The 16,589-nt window shown below is 42.9% G+C and overlaps 1 protein-coding gene across 2 annotated transcripts in view; it reads left to right on the top strand.

The window, feature by feature from the left end:
- agbl4 (AGBL carboxypeptidase 4) overlaps positions 1–16,589 on the top strand; it is a 436,619-nt gene that overhangs the window by 289,870 nt on the left and 130,160 nt on the right. For both annotated transcript variants that reach the window (XM_072681668.1, XM_072681667.1), the window contains exon 6: positions 4,109–4,148. In XM_072681668.1, coding sequence (XP_072537769.1) covers positions 4,109–4,148 — 40 coding nt within the window. The remainder of the gene's footprint in view (positions 1–4,108; positions 4,149–16,589) is intronic.

Below are 16,589 nucleotides of genomic sequence, written 5' to 3'. Positions count from 1 at the left end.
TGAAGCCATCAACTCTCCCAACAAAGTTATTAACCATAGAAATAGCATTAAACTAGTTAGAGATTGCTGCTACTTTTGCATTGTGATATCTGACCAGTGCCACTGGATCCTTTAATTACAAGGACGTTTAATCCAATTAAACGAACAATTAATCGAAATATAACATTCAGAACCTTGAATCGATATAATCTTGCCCGTGTGGAATCATTTTGAGGTTTTTTTCTGTTAGTACGTTTTTGTAATATTTCCCCACTTTCTTCACTGTGTGTTCAGACGCTGTCCCCTTAAAAACATGTGACTAGTACTGTGTGTTTGTGGTCACATGACTCCACCTCATCCAGTGACATGGAAGCAGCATGGAGCCAGCTGAGCAACTTGAGCATCTTACAAAATCATTAATTAATCATCACAATAATGGAGGTGAACTGTTCAATTAACCATCGTATTAATTTGAGGTCATATTGCCCAGCACTTTTTATATGGCACTAATAATGTGTGTCTGTGTGCAATTTCAAATGCTTGAAACTGTTACCTAACAGTCTTGACTTATTATATTCATGCCCCCACAATTTGCATACACCCAGCGCCACTGGCAAAATCCCTAGTCAAAGCTGGCTAAACAGTCAAGCACAACAGCAACTCAGAAAGAACATGGGGTTGAGAATAGCATGGTTGCTATTTGAACAAGGCCTCATGGCCACGTCTTCTCCTGTGTCCACAAGACAGCTTGCACTCAGCAGAACGCAACAAAGCAAAAGCTGAGGAAGCAATCAGGGATCTGCACTCACTTAAAGCTAATGCTATTCTTTTACCATCTCTAATTTCCAACATCGGCTCCCTCAAAAACACACTGGACTACCTATCTGACCACCAAACAGGGCCTGAACACACACCAGAAGGAAAAGGTACCAGTTGGGTGCTGGGCTAAAAGATAACCTTCTTTTAATATCCTCATCTTGCTAACTATGCACTCAAAGAACACAATGAAAGGACAGCAACACTAACCAGTGAGACTCGGAAATAATGACAGTGTTTTTGTTACAGTGTTAAAGCTATGCAATAATATGCACTTTCATTAAGTCGTCATATAAGCAGAGCTTAAAATAACAGGGTTGTAAATAGGCTTGTTAAAAAATATATATTAAAAAACAAATTACGTTGATGCTCAACTGACCTGTTTATATGTTAGAGAACTACTTCAAATAAACTTAATAATAAATAATAAGCATTCCTCTGCATCTTCTAACACTAGTATATTGTATGTATGTTGTGGTTGGTGTGGCGCAACAGATAACACCACCACCTACCATTGCGTTACAACAACACCATGTGGGATACCAGGGTTCGATTCCCGGTCTGGGTGACTATGCTGTGCTACACCAATAAGAGTCCTTGGGCAAGACTCCTAACACTACATTGGCTCACCTCTGTAATACGAGTAACCTTGTAAGTCGCTCTGGATAAGAGCGTCTGCTAAATGCCGTAAATGTAAATGTAAATGTAGTATATAGAAACACCAGCACTTTGAAATATGCCAAAAACATAGCTAACCCCATTTGTTTGGAGAATTTTATTGAGGCTGCCCATCGAATGATGTCAGTTCAGTGTGCATCAGTGTTAGCTTCTAGCCAAATGCAGGTTTGCAGCTCTTTTCTTTACCACAAGGTATGATTTTTGGAAACCTGCATATTCCTATTTTTGATAAACATGAACACTATTGGCACCATGCCTAAAGCCAGGCATGGGCTAGAGGGATATGAAGTGTTCTCTGGAATCATGGTTCTTGATCCAATACTTTTGGGGTCACTGATACCCATTTCAGAAGAAACAACGAATGAGCAGCTGTCCCAATACTTTTGTCCATATAGCAAAATTGTCTCCGTCTGCAACTTCCACTCATTCTGGTGACAATAGTCTGCCTCAACTTCCTGTAATTGGTCTGAAAGTCTGAACCATCCGGAAAAGAGGTTTCACACTGTAAACACACCATGGTTCATTTGATCCGGACCAAGACTACCTTTTTTGATCACACTACATTTTGGTCCTTTGGTCTAGACCATGGTCTGAGGCATCTTTTTTTTTTTTTTTTTTTTTACACCTGCCATTTTGGTTCAGACCAAACTGAAAAGTCACACAAGGTTGGTGTGAAAGCACCACTAGACCTGGGGTTCCAAATATGGGCCAACTACAGGTTGAAGACACGACAGCGGTCTGTTTGGGAGTACTGAACTCGATGGGAACACTGAACATTTTATTTCTTCAAGTGAAATTAGGCTGAGTGATTAACCACCTTAAGAGCTACAGGTCTACAGGTGTGTGTGTGTGTGTGTGTGTGTGTGTGTGTGTGTGAGCGAGAGAGAGGGAGAGAGAGCATTGTATCAGTCTACAGTCTCTCCTCTGCTCTGTCTGAGTGGAGCCACTCATGTAGAAGGACCCGCAGTGATGTCAGCATTTGAGTGCTGCTCTTCAGATAACGTGTCCTCCAAGAGGGGGTGTGTGTGTACATGCTCTCCAGGCTGTGGCGTGTCGATGAGGGTGGCGTCAACCTTTGATTGGCCACTTATTGATCTGGAGTGTGACCTGTGTGAATTGCTGTAGCCCTTGTCACACACACTCACCAGGAAACTACCCGCATGCACTACACCACACGAATACATAACTTAGAGATGTGGAGGGGTCTCTCTCTCACTCTCTCACACTCTCACTCAAACACACACACACACACACACACACAGACAAGCCTCAGTCTTAGTTGTTGGCACGTGTCATGAGAGAGAGAAGACAGTGTTTGTGTGCGTGTGAAGAAAAGAGCGAGAAAGGTGTTGATTAGTGTCACTCTGAACAGCCTCCAGCTTGATCATAACGCTACAGAGAGAGAGAGAGAGAGAGAGAGAGAGAGAGAGAGAGCATGGTAAATGAAGGGGCTGGACAGAGGTAGAAATAGAGGGCAACAGAGGGAAGGGGATGAGGAGAGAGGAATGGAGAGAGAGAATGGGCAATCGAGGGTAAAGAAGTAAGAGAAGTGAGAAAGATGGAGAGGGTAGAGAGAATGGGGAATAGAGAGAAAGAGAGGTGAAGACAGGAATGGTTGAGAGAGAGAGAGAGTAAGAAACTGAGAGAAAGAGAGAGAGCATGGGGGGTAAAGGGTAGTGGTAGAGATAGAAAGTTAAAGGGTAATGGAGGGAGTGGGGATGAGAGAGAGGGAAATGGAAAGGGTAGAGAGAGGGAGAATGAGAGAGGGAGAGTGAGATGGAGAGGGTAGAGAGAGGGAGAATGAGATGGAGAGGATAGAGAGAGAAAGTGTCAGTTGGATGTCAGAGTGAGAGAGGTGGCACCTCCTGTAGCCCCCTGTTGTCAATCCCCTAAAAAGAGAGTGTGAGGTGTGAAAGTGGGTAACCTCTCACACCCTCCATTACTCCATCTGTAGGCACACGCTCAACTCTCCTGACAGCACAGAAGGAAATACATACACACACACACACACACACAGACAGGTCAGTGCCAGAGTCACAGTCTGAAATAAACATGTAAACCAACTCTGACAGTCTAACAGTTTTACACTTTAAAACTCTATAAAACTCAAATGTTTGCAATTGTAAATATTCTATTTTTACATATATGAAACATCTTCATTCATAAACCCTGTGTAATCCAAATGATATGGACAAAAGTATTGGGCCACCTGTTTATTCATTGTTTCTCCAGAAATCAAGGTGTATTAAAAAGTGTATACTGCTTTTGTTGGAGTAACTGTTTCTCCTATCCAGGAAAAGCTTTCGACTACATGTTGGATGATCACTACCCCAATTAATCTCCAACTCCCCAACTCATCTCAAAAGTAGTGGTTAGAGCACCATCATTCCAGAGAACACACTTCCACTGCTCCACAGCTCAATGTTGGTGGGGGGGTGCTTTATACCTTTCTAGCACATGCCTGGCATTAGGCATGGTCCAGGGAGTCTACAGAGTGCTGAATGCATTTATTAGAAGGGGTGTCCACAAATATTTGGACATGTTATATCTAGAACTTCAGTACTAACGGAACTACAACCTGTTGCTGAACATTTTGATTAAAGCCTGCTTCTGCCTTCTGTTTTTTTTTTTCCAGCAACAACGAAGGCTAGACCTGCTCACCATCACCAACCCAGGTATGTACTCTGTGTGTATGTGTGTGTTTGTTTTGTATATATCAGCAGTGTGTATCACATGCCAAATACAACATTGCTACATAGCACTACACACTAACACTAACACATTGTTGCGATGTCGACCTTCACAACACTGCAAATGACTACATTATTCGGATGAGGCATTAATGAATGCTGTATTATGAGCTTTGTGTATTCTGACCCATCGCTGAGATGCTGTGAATGTTCGATCAATTGTATGGGCCAACAGATGTTTGGCCAAACAAGACCAGTCTAATCAACTGGCTTTGTTTTGTTGACATGAATTAACTAGTCCAGGATTAAATAAATGATGTTGTTTTCATCCAAATATATGAAGTCTGTTATACATAAAACGGGATATATCCCACCTATCACTCAACTATTTTGAGTTTGAGTCAGTCTTGAACTGAGATTAATAATGGAGTTTATTGGGTTGCCACTGGCAAATGGATAGTAGTTGATCCATGTGATCTTAGAAAGCACACACACAAAAAAACTGCAACGGATTTAATCATTTCTGTCATATTGATGTTTCTCAACAAATCCAGTAACTGAGTCAGCTGTTCTGGTTAAAGTGGATTTGTGTGTGTAAAACTCAAACCGTTCCTGTTGGCTCCTGACACCATCTGTTTATATGAGCATGTCTTCTTCTCCACTCGCCACCAGTGTGTAGTCGTATCCCCAGGCTACCTTCTCTTAGGTATGCAGTTACATTTAGTAAAAATTGTGTCCTGGCTTCAGTATTGAAGGCTGTAAGAGCAAGTTCTTGTTATCTGTGCTGCTGCATATGACTATATTCTGGCACTGAGTACTGCTCTGTTCACTCTTGCATCATCACAAGATTATATGGTCAGTGTCTTTGGCAGATTAATAACAGTCAATTGAAGAATGAAAGATTTAAACTTTGTTTAAAATGCAAAGCTATTCACATTCAGCGGAGGTTAGGTTAACTCAGAAGATTCATTTAATTTCATTAGGTTTTGAGTTATTCTGACCTGTAGAGTGTTTAGTATCTATTACATCTAGTATTGAATATCAACGCAATTGTTCAACAAAGCTTAATTTATTTAAGGAAGGGTGTTGCCCCAATGGTTTAAATTTAAGCGAACTTATCAGGGTTTACAGTTTAGGACTAAATTGTAATGTATTTATTAAATATTGATTATTGATATTATGTCTAGCAATGCTGGATGATTTCTCAAAAACGTAGTATTTAATTTTTAATGCATAGTTTAATTGTAAAGATTGGTGGCAGACAGTGTTCAGGTTCATTTTGTGTTGTGTTTAAACCTCTAAACTGCTAGATAGCAGTGTTGTACTCTGTCTTTAGATCCCACTGTTCTGATTGGATTAAAAAGTCAACTTTTTATCATATTTAACTTTTACACATATTTGATGCATATAATTGTAATATTTTAATACTATGAAAGTAACCCCTGTATCATGATACGTATCATACCCCCAGGTTCTTGCCAGTACACAGCCCCAGTGATTAACATTGAAAAGCTTGTAAAGTTTAAATCGTAGCTTAAGCTTAAGGTTCCATGCGACCGGCCTTGCTGTGCTGTGAAGTAAACAATAGTCTGCCCACTTTGATCATTTCCACCAATTAGAAGGAGGCACATCACAGACCTTTCAGCTGCAACTCTGTCCCATCTCTCACTCTGTTATAAGACTGATGTCCCGCAGTCTTGTATGTGGATCGCAGTCTCTTCTAGAAGCATCTGGGTGATGGCAGCCAGTGCAGTCAGAGCACAGAATGAGACAGATGGGGGAGTCTGGGAGAATGCAGTGCCCATATGTCTAAAATATCTGGCTGCTCTAATACACTTTGATTAAAAGAATGTTTATGGGAGGCACACAAAGTGGGCTAATTTCCACAGCTTTACATGGCATCTGTTCTCCAAATCTAGGTGAAACTGTGCTGCTGACCTTCGCCGCTTTACTAAAGGCAAGCTCGCCACACTTTACAGCTCTCTCTCTTTTCTGATTTCAGGTAATTGCTACTGTAGGTATGAGGCTTCAAGGTGCAGCTGGCATCTATAATGTGTGGTTTCATTTCAGAACTTCAGAACTAGAGGTGGTGTAGACCGCATTTCAGAGGGACAGCTCATATTAAAGCTTAGTAGTTCAAAAGACTGGTTGGCATTAGCGACTACTCAGTATCAGTATCAGAAAATAAAAAGTATCTTTAGGTATGGCAGAACATTGTGTATATGTCCTAACACTGCTTTCAGATAGTTTGGATATGGGTTATTGGGGACTTAAGCTTGTAGATTCTACAGTGCAGAATGATATTAAGAAATAGCAGTTAGGCTCAGCAGTCTAAAGCTCGGCCACTATGGCCCGGGGGTCACAAGCCATATCTCGAGCCATGCTGCTGTGCTATCAGTGGACAGAGTCTGAGAGAGCACAATTGCCTGTGCTCTCTCCATGTGGGTAGATGGTGCTCTCTCCCCTTACCACTCTTATCGGAGGAGACTTGTCCTTACTCTCCTTGTGTGGGGAGCATTGCTAGTGCTGGGGGAGCTACGAGAGGGCGGGTTAAGGGTGGGCAGTACCAAATTTGGAGAAAAAGGTACAAAAAAATAGAAATAGTCTGTGAAAGGCAAGGAGATCTGTGAGACCAAGACAACTCTGAGGAGACTTTTCATATGCTGGTAAAAAAAAAAAGGCAAAACCCCATTTCAGTGTTTTTCCAGGTATATGGGCACTTAGCTTTTCAACTTTCCAAAGTAGCAGGTAAGGTAGACTGGAGCAGGTAAGACCTGGAATCTTGGAGAGAACTTGCTGTATGCTGTTAAGAAATTCCAATTACAAATTCCATATGTAAATACCATTACAAGTCAACAAAAACCTTCCGATAGTTCAAATATGGGTATATTCGAGTCTACAAGGCCATTCATGGACAACATTGAGTTGTCTCAGATCAGCAGTGAACAGCTCCACTACCAGAAGGCCTTGATTACTTGTTGGTAAGACGAATGAAATACTTCTGTGCTAAAGGTGAGAAACTCTGACACACATTTCACTCATTTGTTCTGCCCTGTAGAACACGTCTCTTCATGAACTGGCTTTATTTGTGCTTATTAGGATGCAGGGTGCGGAGAGAGTGTTTGTGGCTGTGCTAGCCTTTGACCCCAGGTTTATCCATACTGAGTGTGAGGGAAGCTTGTTTTCCTGCTGTATGGAAAACAGCTGGTGCTCTGAGATGGCTCTGGCAGATAAAACAGCAACACACAGGACACACTGACCTTCTGCCTGCACATTATAGAAAACTTCTTCTTTACTATATATGTGTGCATGTCTGAGTGAGAATAGTTATAGTCAGATTTCTGCTGCTGTAAGTGGTGTAAGTAGTCATTAAAGGTCCATGAGCCACAAGATGTAGGTGATGTATACTGTGAAATCTTCATTTATTTCATTTCCAGTCAAGATGATTACATTGAGACACTTGTTACATAGTCCCACCAGGCTGAAATGTAGTTGGACAGTTAACTGCTAAGCAGTTTAATGGACTGGTGTGGACAGGTTAGAGAGAGAAAACATGTCAAATCACCAATTTAATACATTCTTTAAAAAAAGACTGTACTGTACTGAGCTCACCAACACCAAAAGGCCCAAAATGACCATTGACCAGTTAAAGAGGATGATTACAGAATTCTGTCCTTGGTGAAGAAAACCCTCTTCACACCATCTAGTCAAGTCAAGAACACTCCTAGAGAAGCTAGATGCATCGTTGTCAACATCTACAATCAAAAGATGTGTTCATGATTGTAAATACAGAGGGTTCACTTCAAGATTCAAACCACTGGAAACACTCAAGAACCGAAAGATCATATTAGACGGATAGAAAACATCTGTCTGGGACTTTGGACAGATGAAACCAACTGTTACCAGAATGATGGGAAAAGTATGAAAAAGGAAAGCAAGGATTCATCATCTGAATGATACCACATCATCTGCCAAACATTGTGTTAAGTTATAGGCGTTTATGATTGGCAGTGGAACCGGGTCACAATAATTTGTGTGTTGCCCAAATTTCTGATGCAGTTTCATCATTGTCAATTCCCATAGGTCTCCCCCCCATCACACAGCACCACCAGCATTGGAAGGGTGAAGGTTATACTCTGTTTATTTGCAGACACATGAAGTGCCACCACATCATCAAGGCCAAGCATGCTCCTTGGATTTGGACTTCTGGCCATTGCTAACTAGGTGATTTCCTGATAAATCAAGATGAGAGTGATCTCTTACTTTAACAGAAAGCAGGGTAGTATATGTTACTGTATACTGTATACAGTAGTAGTCTGGTATAAACCCACATAATCATCCATTTCAGATCACTTAACAACTTAACATGGTTCTAGCGAGTGTGTAATGATTTCTGCTGTGCATGTGCATTGCCATTTGAGAGAGCCCTGTCAGAGGCTCGGTGCTTACACTGGTTGAGTAAGTGAAGTAATGGAGAAGTGCGATTCCAGTTAGAGAAACACTCCGAGAATCAGCGTCAATTTAGAAGTTTAATGCAGAAATCCACTGCTGCTGTCGACGGTGGTTCGCAGTGTGTCGTATAACAAATAGATGAGGGCACACAAGGACATGCAGTGAGCTAAACAACTGAGAAATATTATTTATAATAAGTAACCAAACGTTAGAATGATGTTAAATTAAGCACATAACTGTTCCTAAATTGGTCTTTGTCAGTGCCCAAAGCTAGCTAAGCACTGTTAGCGTCTAGATCTTAGGTACATGCGTGTTGCTGGATCAGCCAGCTCAACCACACATCAGCTGAGCAAAACTGCAGTTTCCATCATCAAATAAACATAATAAATTGTACATTTCACACAGAAAGCACTGTCTGCTTACATCAGGCTAAATACACACATAGCATTTGAACCAGCCTCATGCCATCCTTGTTGTGTGTGGCTTAACATAGGGCCTTTCTCACCCTGTTAGCTTTGTGCTAACATACTACTGGAATCCCATAGATGGGCTAGCTGAAATAAGCATTGAGCTACAGGTGGGTTTTTGACAGAGTTTGATTTGAACACCCAGGTCAGATGGGGTTTATGATAGTAATGGTGGTCATAAGCTCCTCATATCTGTTAGCTACATTAGCCTTGTAGCTCCAGTATCAAACTAAAGATGCAAACTTCAGGTATAAGACATGCCTTTGGATTCGGGGGGAAATCTGGGCAATTCATGATTTTTGTCAAACTGTTCCTTTTATGTGTGTGTAGTAGCTAAAAAGCTCCAGCCATTTGTGAAGGTCTTTGGGGTATTCTGACTTGCTTGCCACCCCCATGCCTTGCCCGTGTCTCTTCTGCTCTGGCTGTGGGGCTGGGCGGTGAGGGGGCTCCTGCGCTCTGGCCCCTCATTAACTCCTCCATGTGAAGTGCACTTCACCCCCCAGCCCCTTGCCAGGCCCCCTTTAATTGGACACTTGAGCGGCGCGATGTGCATCTGGCTCTATTGAAGCCTGACATTTCAAACTGCTGACCTTTCTAGCGCCCGGCGCGGCTAAATAATGATTAGCCCTGCACATTGTTCCTCCACAAAGCTGCGGCCGAAAAGAAAAGGAGAAGAAAAAGGAGAAAAACGAGAGCGAAGGCAGAGAGGGAAAATATAGGGGGAAAAAATCATTCTTTTTTTCTGGCTGGAGAGGAGGTCCGAGAAGTTGAGCGAGCCGTGCTTTTGGAGAGGGAGAAGGCTTAGGGAGGTGGTCAGCGCCAAGAAAATTGGGTTCAGCCGTCTTTTCGGAGAGCCTATTGTCAATCTATTGATTTGAATGCCCTTTTCATATCGGCAGGCGCCGCAGCAATACTGTGCTGCTAGAAAATTAACTTTGCTTTGGTTTGTGTTTAGTCTCCCTCACCCTGCTTGCTCGCCACCGTTACAAAAAAAAAGGTCAATTACATTCATGAGAACTTAGAGAGAGATGTGTGAACCCACTGGCCAGAACAGAGATAATACACAGCCTCCATATCTCCTCTAATTCTGCAGCACTTTCTCTTTGCGTCTTCTCTGGAAACACACATGCTCACACACACACTCTTCCACATACACACACACACACACACACCCGTGATGCTGTGTGCTGGGCATCAGAGCCTCGCAGCCAGAGTTAATGCGTTCGATCTCTCTCAGTTCCTCCTTATTTTCTCTCAATCTGATGATTTGCACGCTTGGCACAGCTCAAAGCCGAGCACTCTTTCTAAACAGGTTTAACTAAAAACCCCACTTGTTTACTTTTTGCTTCTCTTTACAAAGTCTCAACACATGTTTCCAGGTCTGTTCTCTGAATGTGCACTTTGACTACAGAGAAAGAAGGTGCTTTAACAGCTGTAGGTGAGGTGCAACCCAAAATCAAAACTGCTTTGTCTGGTAAAAAAAAAGTATTGGGACAATTACTCATTTATTGTTTGTGCTGAAGTCAAGGGTATTAAAACACAAGAGTTTATCCAGCTTTTGTTGGAGTAGCTGTCTCTACTGTCTAGGTAAGGCTTTGTACTAGATTTTGGAACATTGCTGTGAATATTTGATAGCATTCAGCAGCAAGAGGGTTAGCAAGATCAGTACGTTGGATGATCGCCACCCCACCCCAACCCCAACTCCCCATCTCATCCCAAAGGTACTGTATAGAGCTCCGTCATTCCAGAGAACACAGTTCCACTGCTCCACAGCTCAATGCTGATAGGGCTCTATACCCCACTAGCCCACTCTTGGCATCAGACATGGTGCCAATAGGTGCATGTTTATTTGCTCCAGAGAGTCCTATTCTCTTTGCAGTACTTCCCTACAGGGACTAGACAAGCTATTTGCAAAATATGTGTCAGCAATGGGTGCAACTTAAAGTAGCTGAATGCATTCCTTAGAAGGGGTCTCCACAACAAAACAATCAGATGTCTGGAGAGTCCTTTTTTGCTGTGGGATCCAGTGTGTTACACCTTTTTCAAAAGAAACATATTGCAGCTTTCTCGTGTAGTATGTCTTTTGGTCGTTAGTATGAGTATGATAAACCCTCTATAAGCAGATGCATATCCTTTGATTGATGGCTTATCCACATTGTTTGCAGCCGCTCTTTTCATGAAGCATAGTGTATCTCCATAAGTGTTTTCCTAGCAACTGTGTATGTGTGTCATATTTTGATTGCCATTGTGATCTAAGTTTTAGAAGTTTTAGGCTGCAGTAATACACTTTCCAAGATTCACTGAAATCGCATTACCTGCACACAGAAGCAGTGAAATCCTTCAAATATATCCCACTGAAATCATATACCTACAGGGCCCAAATTCTCCCAGTGCAGTGTATATAAACATTGTGGCGTCGGAATGTGGCGTCAAAACAACCTTTTAGCTTTTACACATCACACATTTACATGCATTTACATATTCAGCCTACAGCAACGTAGCCCCGCCCATTCACACTGAAATGACTGAAGTAAGAGTTTTACAGTTTGGTCTACAGGACAGATCATCAAAACAGTGAATTACCACTGAGGAGCCCTCAGGACCTTCTAGGCCTGTTGATTCCAAGAGAGTGTGACACAACACTGAGCTTTAATTCTACTGGTTCAAAAATGCTACCAAAGCTCTGCAGCCAACATCTCCAACATCTACAGTCTGTGTTTATCAATATGCTGTAAGGAAGCTTCCCATACCAGCAGCCTGAAGGTTAGAGAAGTGGCCTTGTGATTGGAAGGTTTGATCCCCTGAACCATCAGGACATGACTGAAGTGCCCTTGAGGGACACCAAGGCACCCAACCCCCCTACAACGATTCCCTGGGCACTGCAGCTAGGGCTGTGCCCTGCTCCAGGCATATGTGCTCACTGTTCCCTAGTGTATGTGTGCATGTGTGTGTGTGTGTGTGTGTGTATGAGTGTGTTTTTACTACACAGATGGGTTTTAATGTGGAGGACAAATTCCTATGTGCTACACAAATGGCGATTGAGTGTTTGTTCCTTCCTTCTTCTTCCTAAATATGTAACATATTTGAAATTCCATTTTTACATCAACTAATCAAAATTCCAGTTATACTAATAATCATAATTGTGAGGGAATTGCAAGTTTTAACTTCACACAACAGCCCAGAGAGAAAAAAAATATGTATAGATTGGAAGCATATAAGCTACACGTATTCAGAGCATGAAATTAACCAAATATGTCATATAACATTACAGATATACAGTAAATGCGGGTTGTTGACCTAACTATAGCCATGTCTCTGAGATGTAGTTACTTCCTAATTGTCCCCACCTGTAACCAGGCCCCTGTGGATATGTCACTGTTACAGGGTCGGATGGGTAGTAAACTGTCTCTGACCACTTGACCAGAATGTGATTTCAGTAACGGGATCATTGTCTGATCACAAAGTGTGTTTTATTGGTTCATCAGTGTGTGATCAGCCCTGTGGCCCACAGCAGCCAGGAATAAAAGTAAGAGAGAGTGTTAAAGAGGACAAGAAGAGAGAGAGAGCATGAAGATGAAGATATGCATTATGTGGACAAAAGTACTGGGACACCTTCTCATTTATTGTTTGTTCTGAAACCAAGGGGATTAATAAAAGAAAAGAATATAAAAGAATGCCTTCTCTTAGTCCAGAGAAGGCATTCTACGAGATTTGGGAGCATTGCAGTGAGAATTTGATTGCCTTCAGCGACAAGCACACCATTCCAGCTCCATAATTTAAGGGAGCACAGTTCCACAGCTCTACAGCTCAATGCTGGGGGGCTTTTTACCCCTCTAGCCCACATCTGGCATTAGTCATAGTGCCAATAGAATCAAGTTGATCTGCCCCGCAGAGTGTTATTCTAGATGTCTGCGCATTTCCACATCTGTGTCAGCAATGGGTGCAACTTAAAATAGCTGAATGCATTTATTAGAAGGGGTGTCCACAAACATTTGGACACACAGTGTAGTATGATCTAGGGGCTGATATAGACCTCATTTATAAACACTATCAGTGTTGGTCTAACAAAAGCAGAAGAAAGCACTATCATTGCTCTAATTAGAGCCTTTCGCTGCGAATTTGCTTAGTTTGCGTTCAGACACTTCATTACTGGCGACTTCACCCCGCTGATAGTAGAAAACAAAAGGTTTAGAGAGGCAGCAGGGAGAAAAGCAAGTGTGTGTGTGTGTGTGAAAGGGACGAGAGCAAGACTAAGAGAGAGAGACACGAAAGGGTCTGGCTATGCCACCGGCCACTCCATTATTTTCCAGCTGATTTTTCCCCAAACATGCACAGAGGAGCGTGGCGAAAGGAGTGTGAGCGTGCTAATGAAGAGAGAATCAACACGCTAATGCAGCGGGTTAATAGACAGGGTGTGTGTGTGTGTGTGTGTGTGTGTGTCTGTGTGAGGTGGGGGGTTTTCTGGTGTGGCAGAAAAAAGTATTTATAAAATATGCGTCATTAAAGCCCTATTTAAAACATGTCTGGAGTCCAGGCCCTGCAGCTTTCGGGAGGCTGCTGCCTGCCTGCAGTTAATTCCCCCGGCCTCGCAAATATCACAATTTCACGCCTTCTTCACATAATCAGCCGTGTGTTTTCCATTCGCCATGTGAAAAACAAAACAGCGCTCTAAAGATGCTAAATGAAAATGCTTTGTGCTGCCGCTATTAACTTGTCTTTTCTCCTTTCAACACTCTGTGTGTGTGTGTGTGTGTGTGTGTGTGTGTGTGTGTGTGTGTGTGTGTGTGTGTGTGTGTGCGAGAGAGAGAGGAAGATATGTGAGAAAATGTAAACAACATTTTAACGGCTTCTCTAGCATGACAGCCCAGACAGCGGTGACTATTTCTTTGTCACCAGAGCCATTGCCGTCGCCGTGCGCCGCAAATCCATAAAAAAAAGTAATTTCAGGTCGAGGGGCCTTTTGTTATTTCCTGCTTGAGTGTGTGTAATAGAGGTGGGTGCTGAGGGGGGCTTTGTAGTGGATTGAGTTAGTGGATGACGGCGGGGGTAAGGGCAAGATAGAGAGAGTTAGGGGGGAGTGAGAGAAAGAGAGACAGAAAGCAAGAGACAAAGGTGCAGAGAATGAGGGAGGGAGGTAGAGAGGGAGGGAAAGGAGAGGAAGAGAGTGAAAGACTCTGAGCACTGGGGAGGACAGAGGATAGAGGGAAGAAGAGAACGCAAGAGAGCATAGGCTGTGTCCCAATTGCGTACTACACTCTTATACTATTAGCTGTAGACTCAATACTAATCTTAATAGTTCATGTTTGGCTGACTAGTATACACAATATTAATGTATCAACAGGAGGTGAGGATACGTTGCTATGCCAACATACATCACTGCAGGTACCTCCGCCATTTTTTCAAACCATCATTCCAGACATGTGTAGCCCTTTCTCTTTCCATTTGCCATTGCATTGTGCCATAATAGTGTTAATCATAACCACACCTAAAAACGACTGCTTCCGAGCATGGAAACTCAGATATGCTTCCCAGCGGAGAGAGGGGAGAGGGAAGGAGATGAAGCAAGACATAGGTTGCGTCCCAACTGTGTGCTACACACTTGTACTATTATCTATAGACTCAGTAGTGATCTTAATAGTGCAGTTCGGAAGATATATTACATGCTAGTCTATTTTATACCATTGCAGCGGCACATGCATCGTTATTCGCCATTCTTTTGAACATATGTTCCGGACGTGAGGTACGCTCCTCCCTTTTATATTTATATATTAGATAGAAATATCTTAGCTACGCAGTATGTAGCTAAGATGTTTGAATATGAAAATGCTCAACTTTGACACTTTTATCTATACTATAAACTACTTTTTCCAAAACTAGTTATACCCTGAGACCCATACATAGAGAGAGAGAGAGAGAGAGAGAGAGAGAGAGAGAGCGAGAGAGGGAGGGAGAAAGAGAGCAAAAGACAGAGAGAATGGAGGGAATGAGGAATGGAGAAAGCCAGAGACTGGTACGCTATGAAGGAGCGAGAAAGAGGAAATGAGAGAATACAAGAACCAAATGTAGACTCTGGTAGTGCGGGAGAGACAGAAGTAAAGAAAAAAAGAACAGAGGGAGATGAAAAGACAGGTACACTGTGTGTGTGTGTGTGTGTGTGTGTGTGTGTGTGTGTGTGTGTGTGTGTGTGTGTGTGTGTGTGAGAGAGAGAGAGGTGTAAACTTCAGAGTGTGGAGCAGAGAGAGAGGTCAAGAAACAGAGGTACACTGTGGTGATCTGTGTACCACAGAAAGAGAGAGAGTAAGTGTTGGAGAGAGGGACAGGAGAGAACGAGAAGAGACGGTGGCAGAGAGCAAAAGAGACAGGTACAGAGAGCAAGAGGGAGAGGAGAAGGACAGAAGGAGAGGAAGAGACAGTGAACTGAGGGAGAAATAGAAGGGAAGGAGAAAAAGGAAGAGACAGGTGGACATTGGGGTGGAGGCAGAAAGAGAGTAAAAGACAGTTACCCTGGAGAGAATGGGAGAAAGGAAGATGGAAGGAAAGGTACAGAGGTACACAGAGAGAGGGAAGTACACTACATGGCCAAAAGTATTGGGGCACCCGCTCATTCATTGTTTCTTCCAAAATCAAGGGCATCACAAAAGAGTTTATCCTGCATTTGTTGGAGAATCTGTGTCTACTATCGAGGGAAGGCTTGCAGTTTGATTTTGGAGCACTGCTGTGAGGAATTGATTGCATTCAGCGACGAGAGCGTTAATAAGGTCAGGATGTTGGATGATCACCACTGCACCGCACCTCATCCCCAACTCCCCAACTCATCCCAAAAGTACTGGATGGAGCACCTTCCATCATTCCAGAGATCACAGTTCTTCCACTGCTCCACAGCTCAATGCTGGGGGGCTTTATACCCCTCTAGCCCATGCCTGGCATTAGGCGTGGTGCCAACAGGTTCATGTTAATCTGCTCCAGAGAGCCCTATTCTGTTGGCAGTACTTCTCTACAAGGACTAGATCAGATGTGTGTGTGCAGTTACACATCTGTGTCATTCGTTAGAAGGGGTGTCCACAAACATTTGGACATTTAGCGTATATCAGTGCTGCTGCTGTTCTCAGGCTGGGCTGCTGCTGCTGCTGGCTTTGTTAAAGTGGTGATATGGTTACCTAGTTACCGCCGGCTCTTGTTTGCAGGGTCACTTCATTAGCTTCTCGCTGCCTCTCTGCTGGAATGGTGCTGCGCCGCGCCGTGTGTGTTGGCTCAACAAAGAACGGCTAGCTGTCACTCGCAGGCTCCAGCTCTCTGCCGCACCTGCTTATCAGATCTACCCACACACACACACACACACACACACACTCATTCTCACACACACACTCCTTCCCCTCAAGATGTTAGTGTGTAGTAATGGGCAATGATAAGCCTTGTTTTCCTGCTGTCATATTAACATACCTACTATATCTGGATGGGAAATTAGCTACTCTATGTAAACATGGTGTCATCTCTCATTATGCTGGGA

Source organism: Salminus brasiliensis, chromosome 6 (genome assembly GCF_030463535.1).
Source record: "Salminus brasiliensis chromosome 6, fSalBra1.hap2, whole genome shotgun sequence".
NCBI classification, from domain to species: Eukaryota; Metazoa; Chordata; class Actinopteri; order Characiformes; family Bryconidae; genus Salminus; species Salminus brasiliensis.
This window is presented reverse-complemented; position numbering and strand designations above follow the sequence as displayed.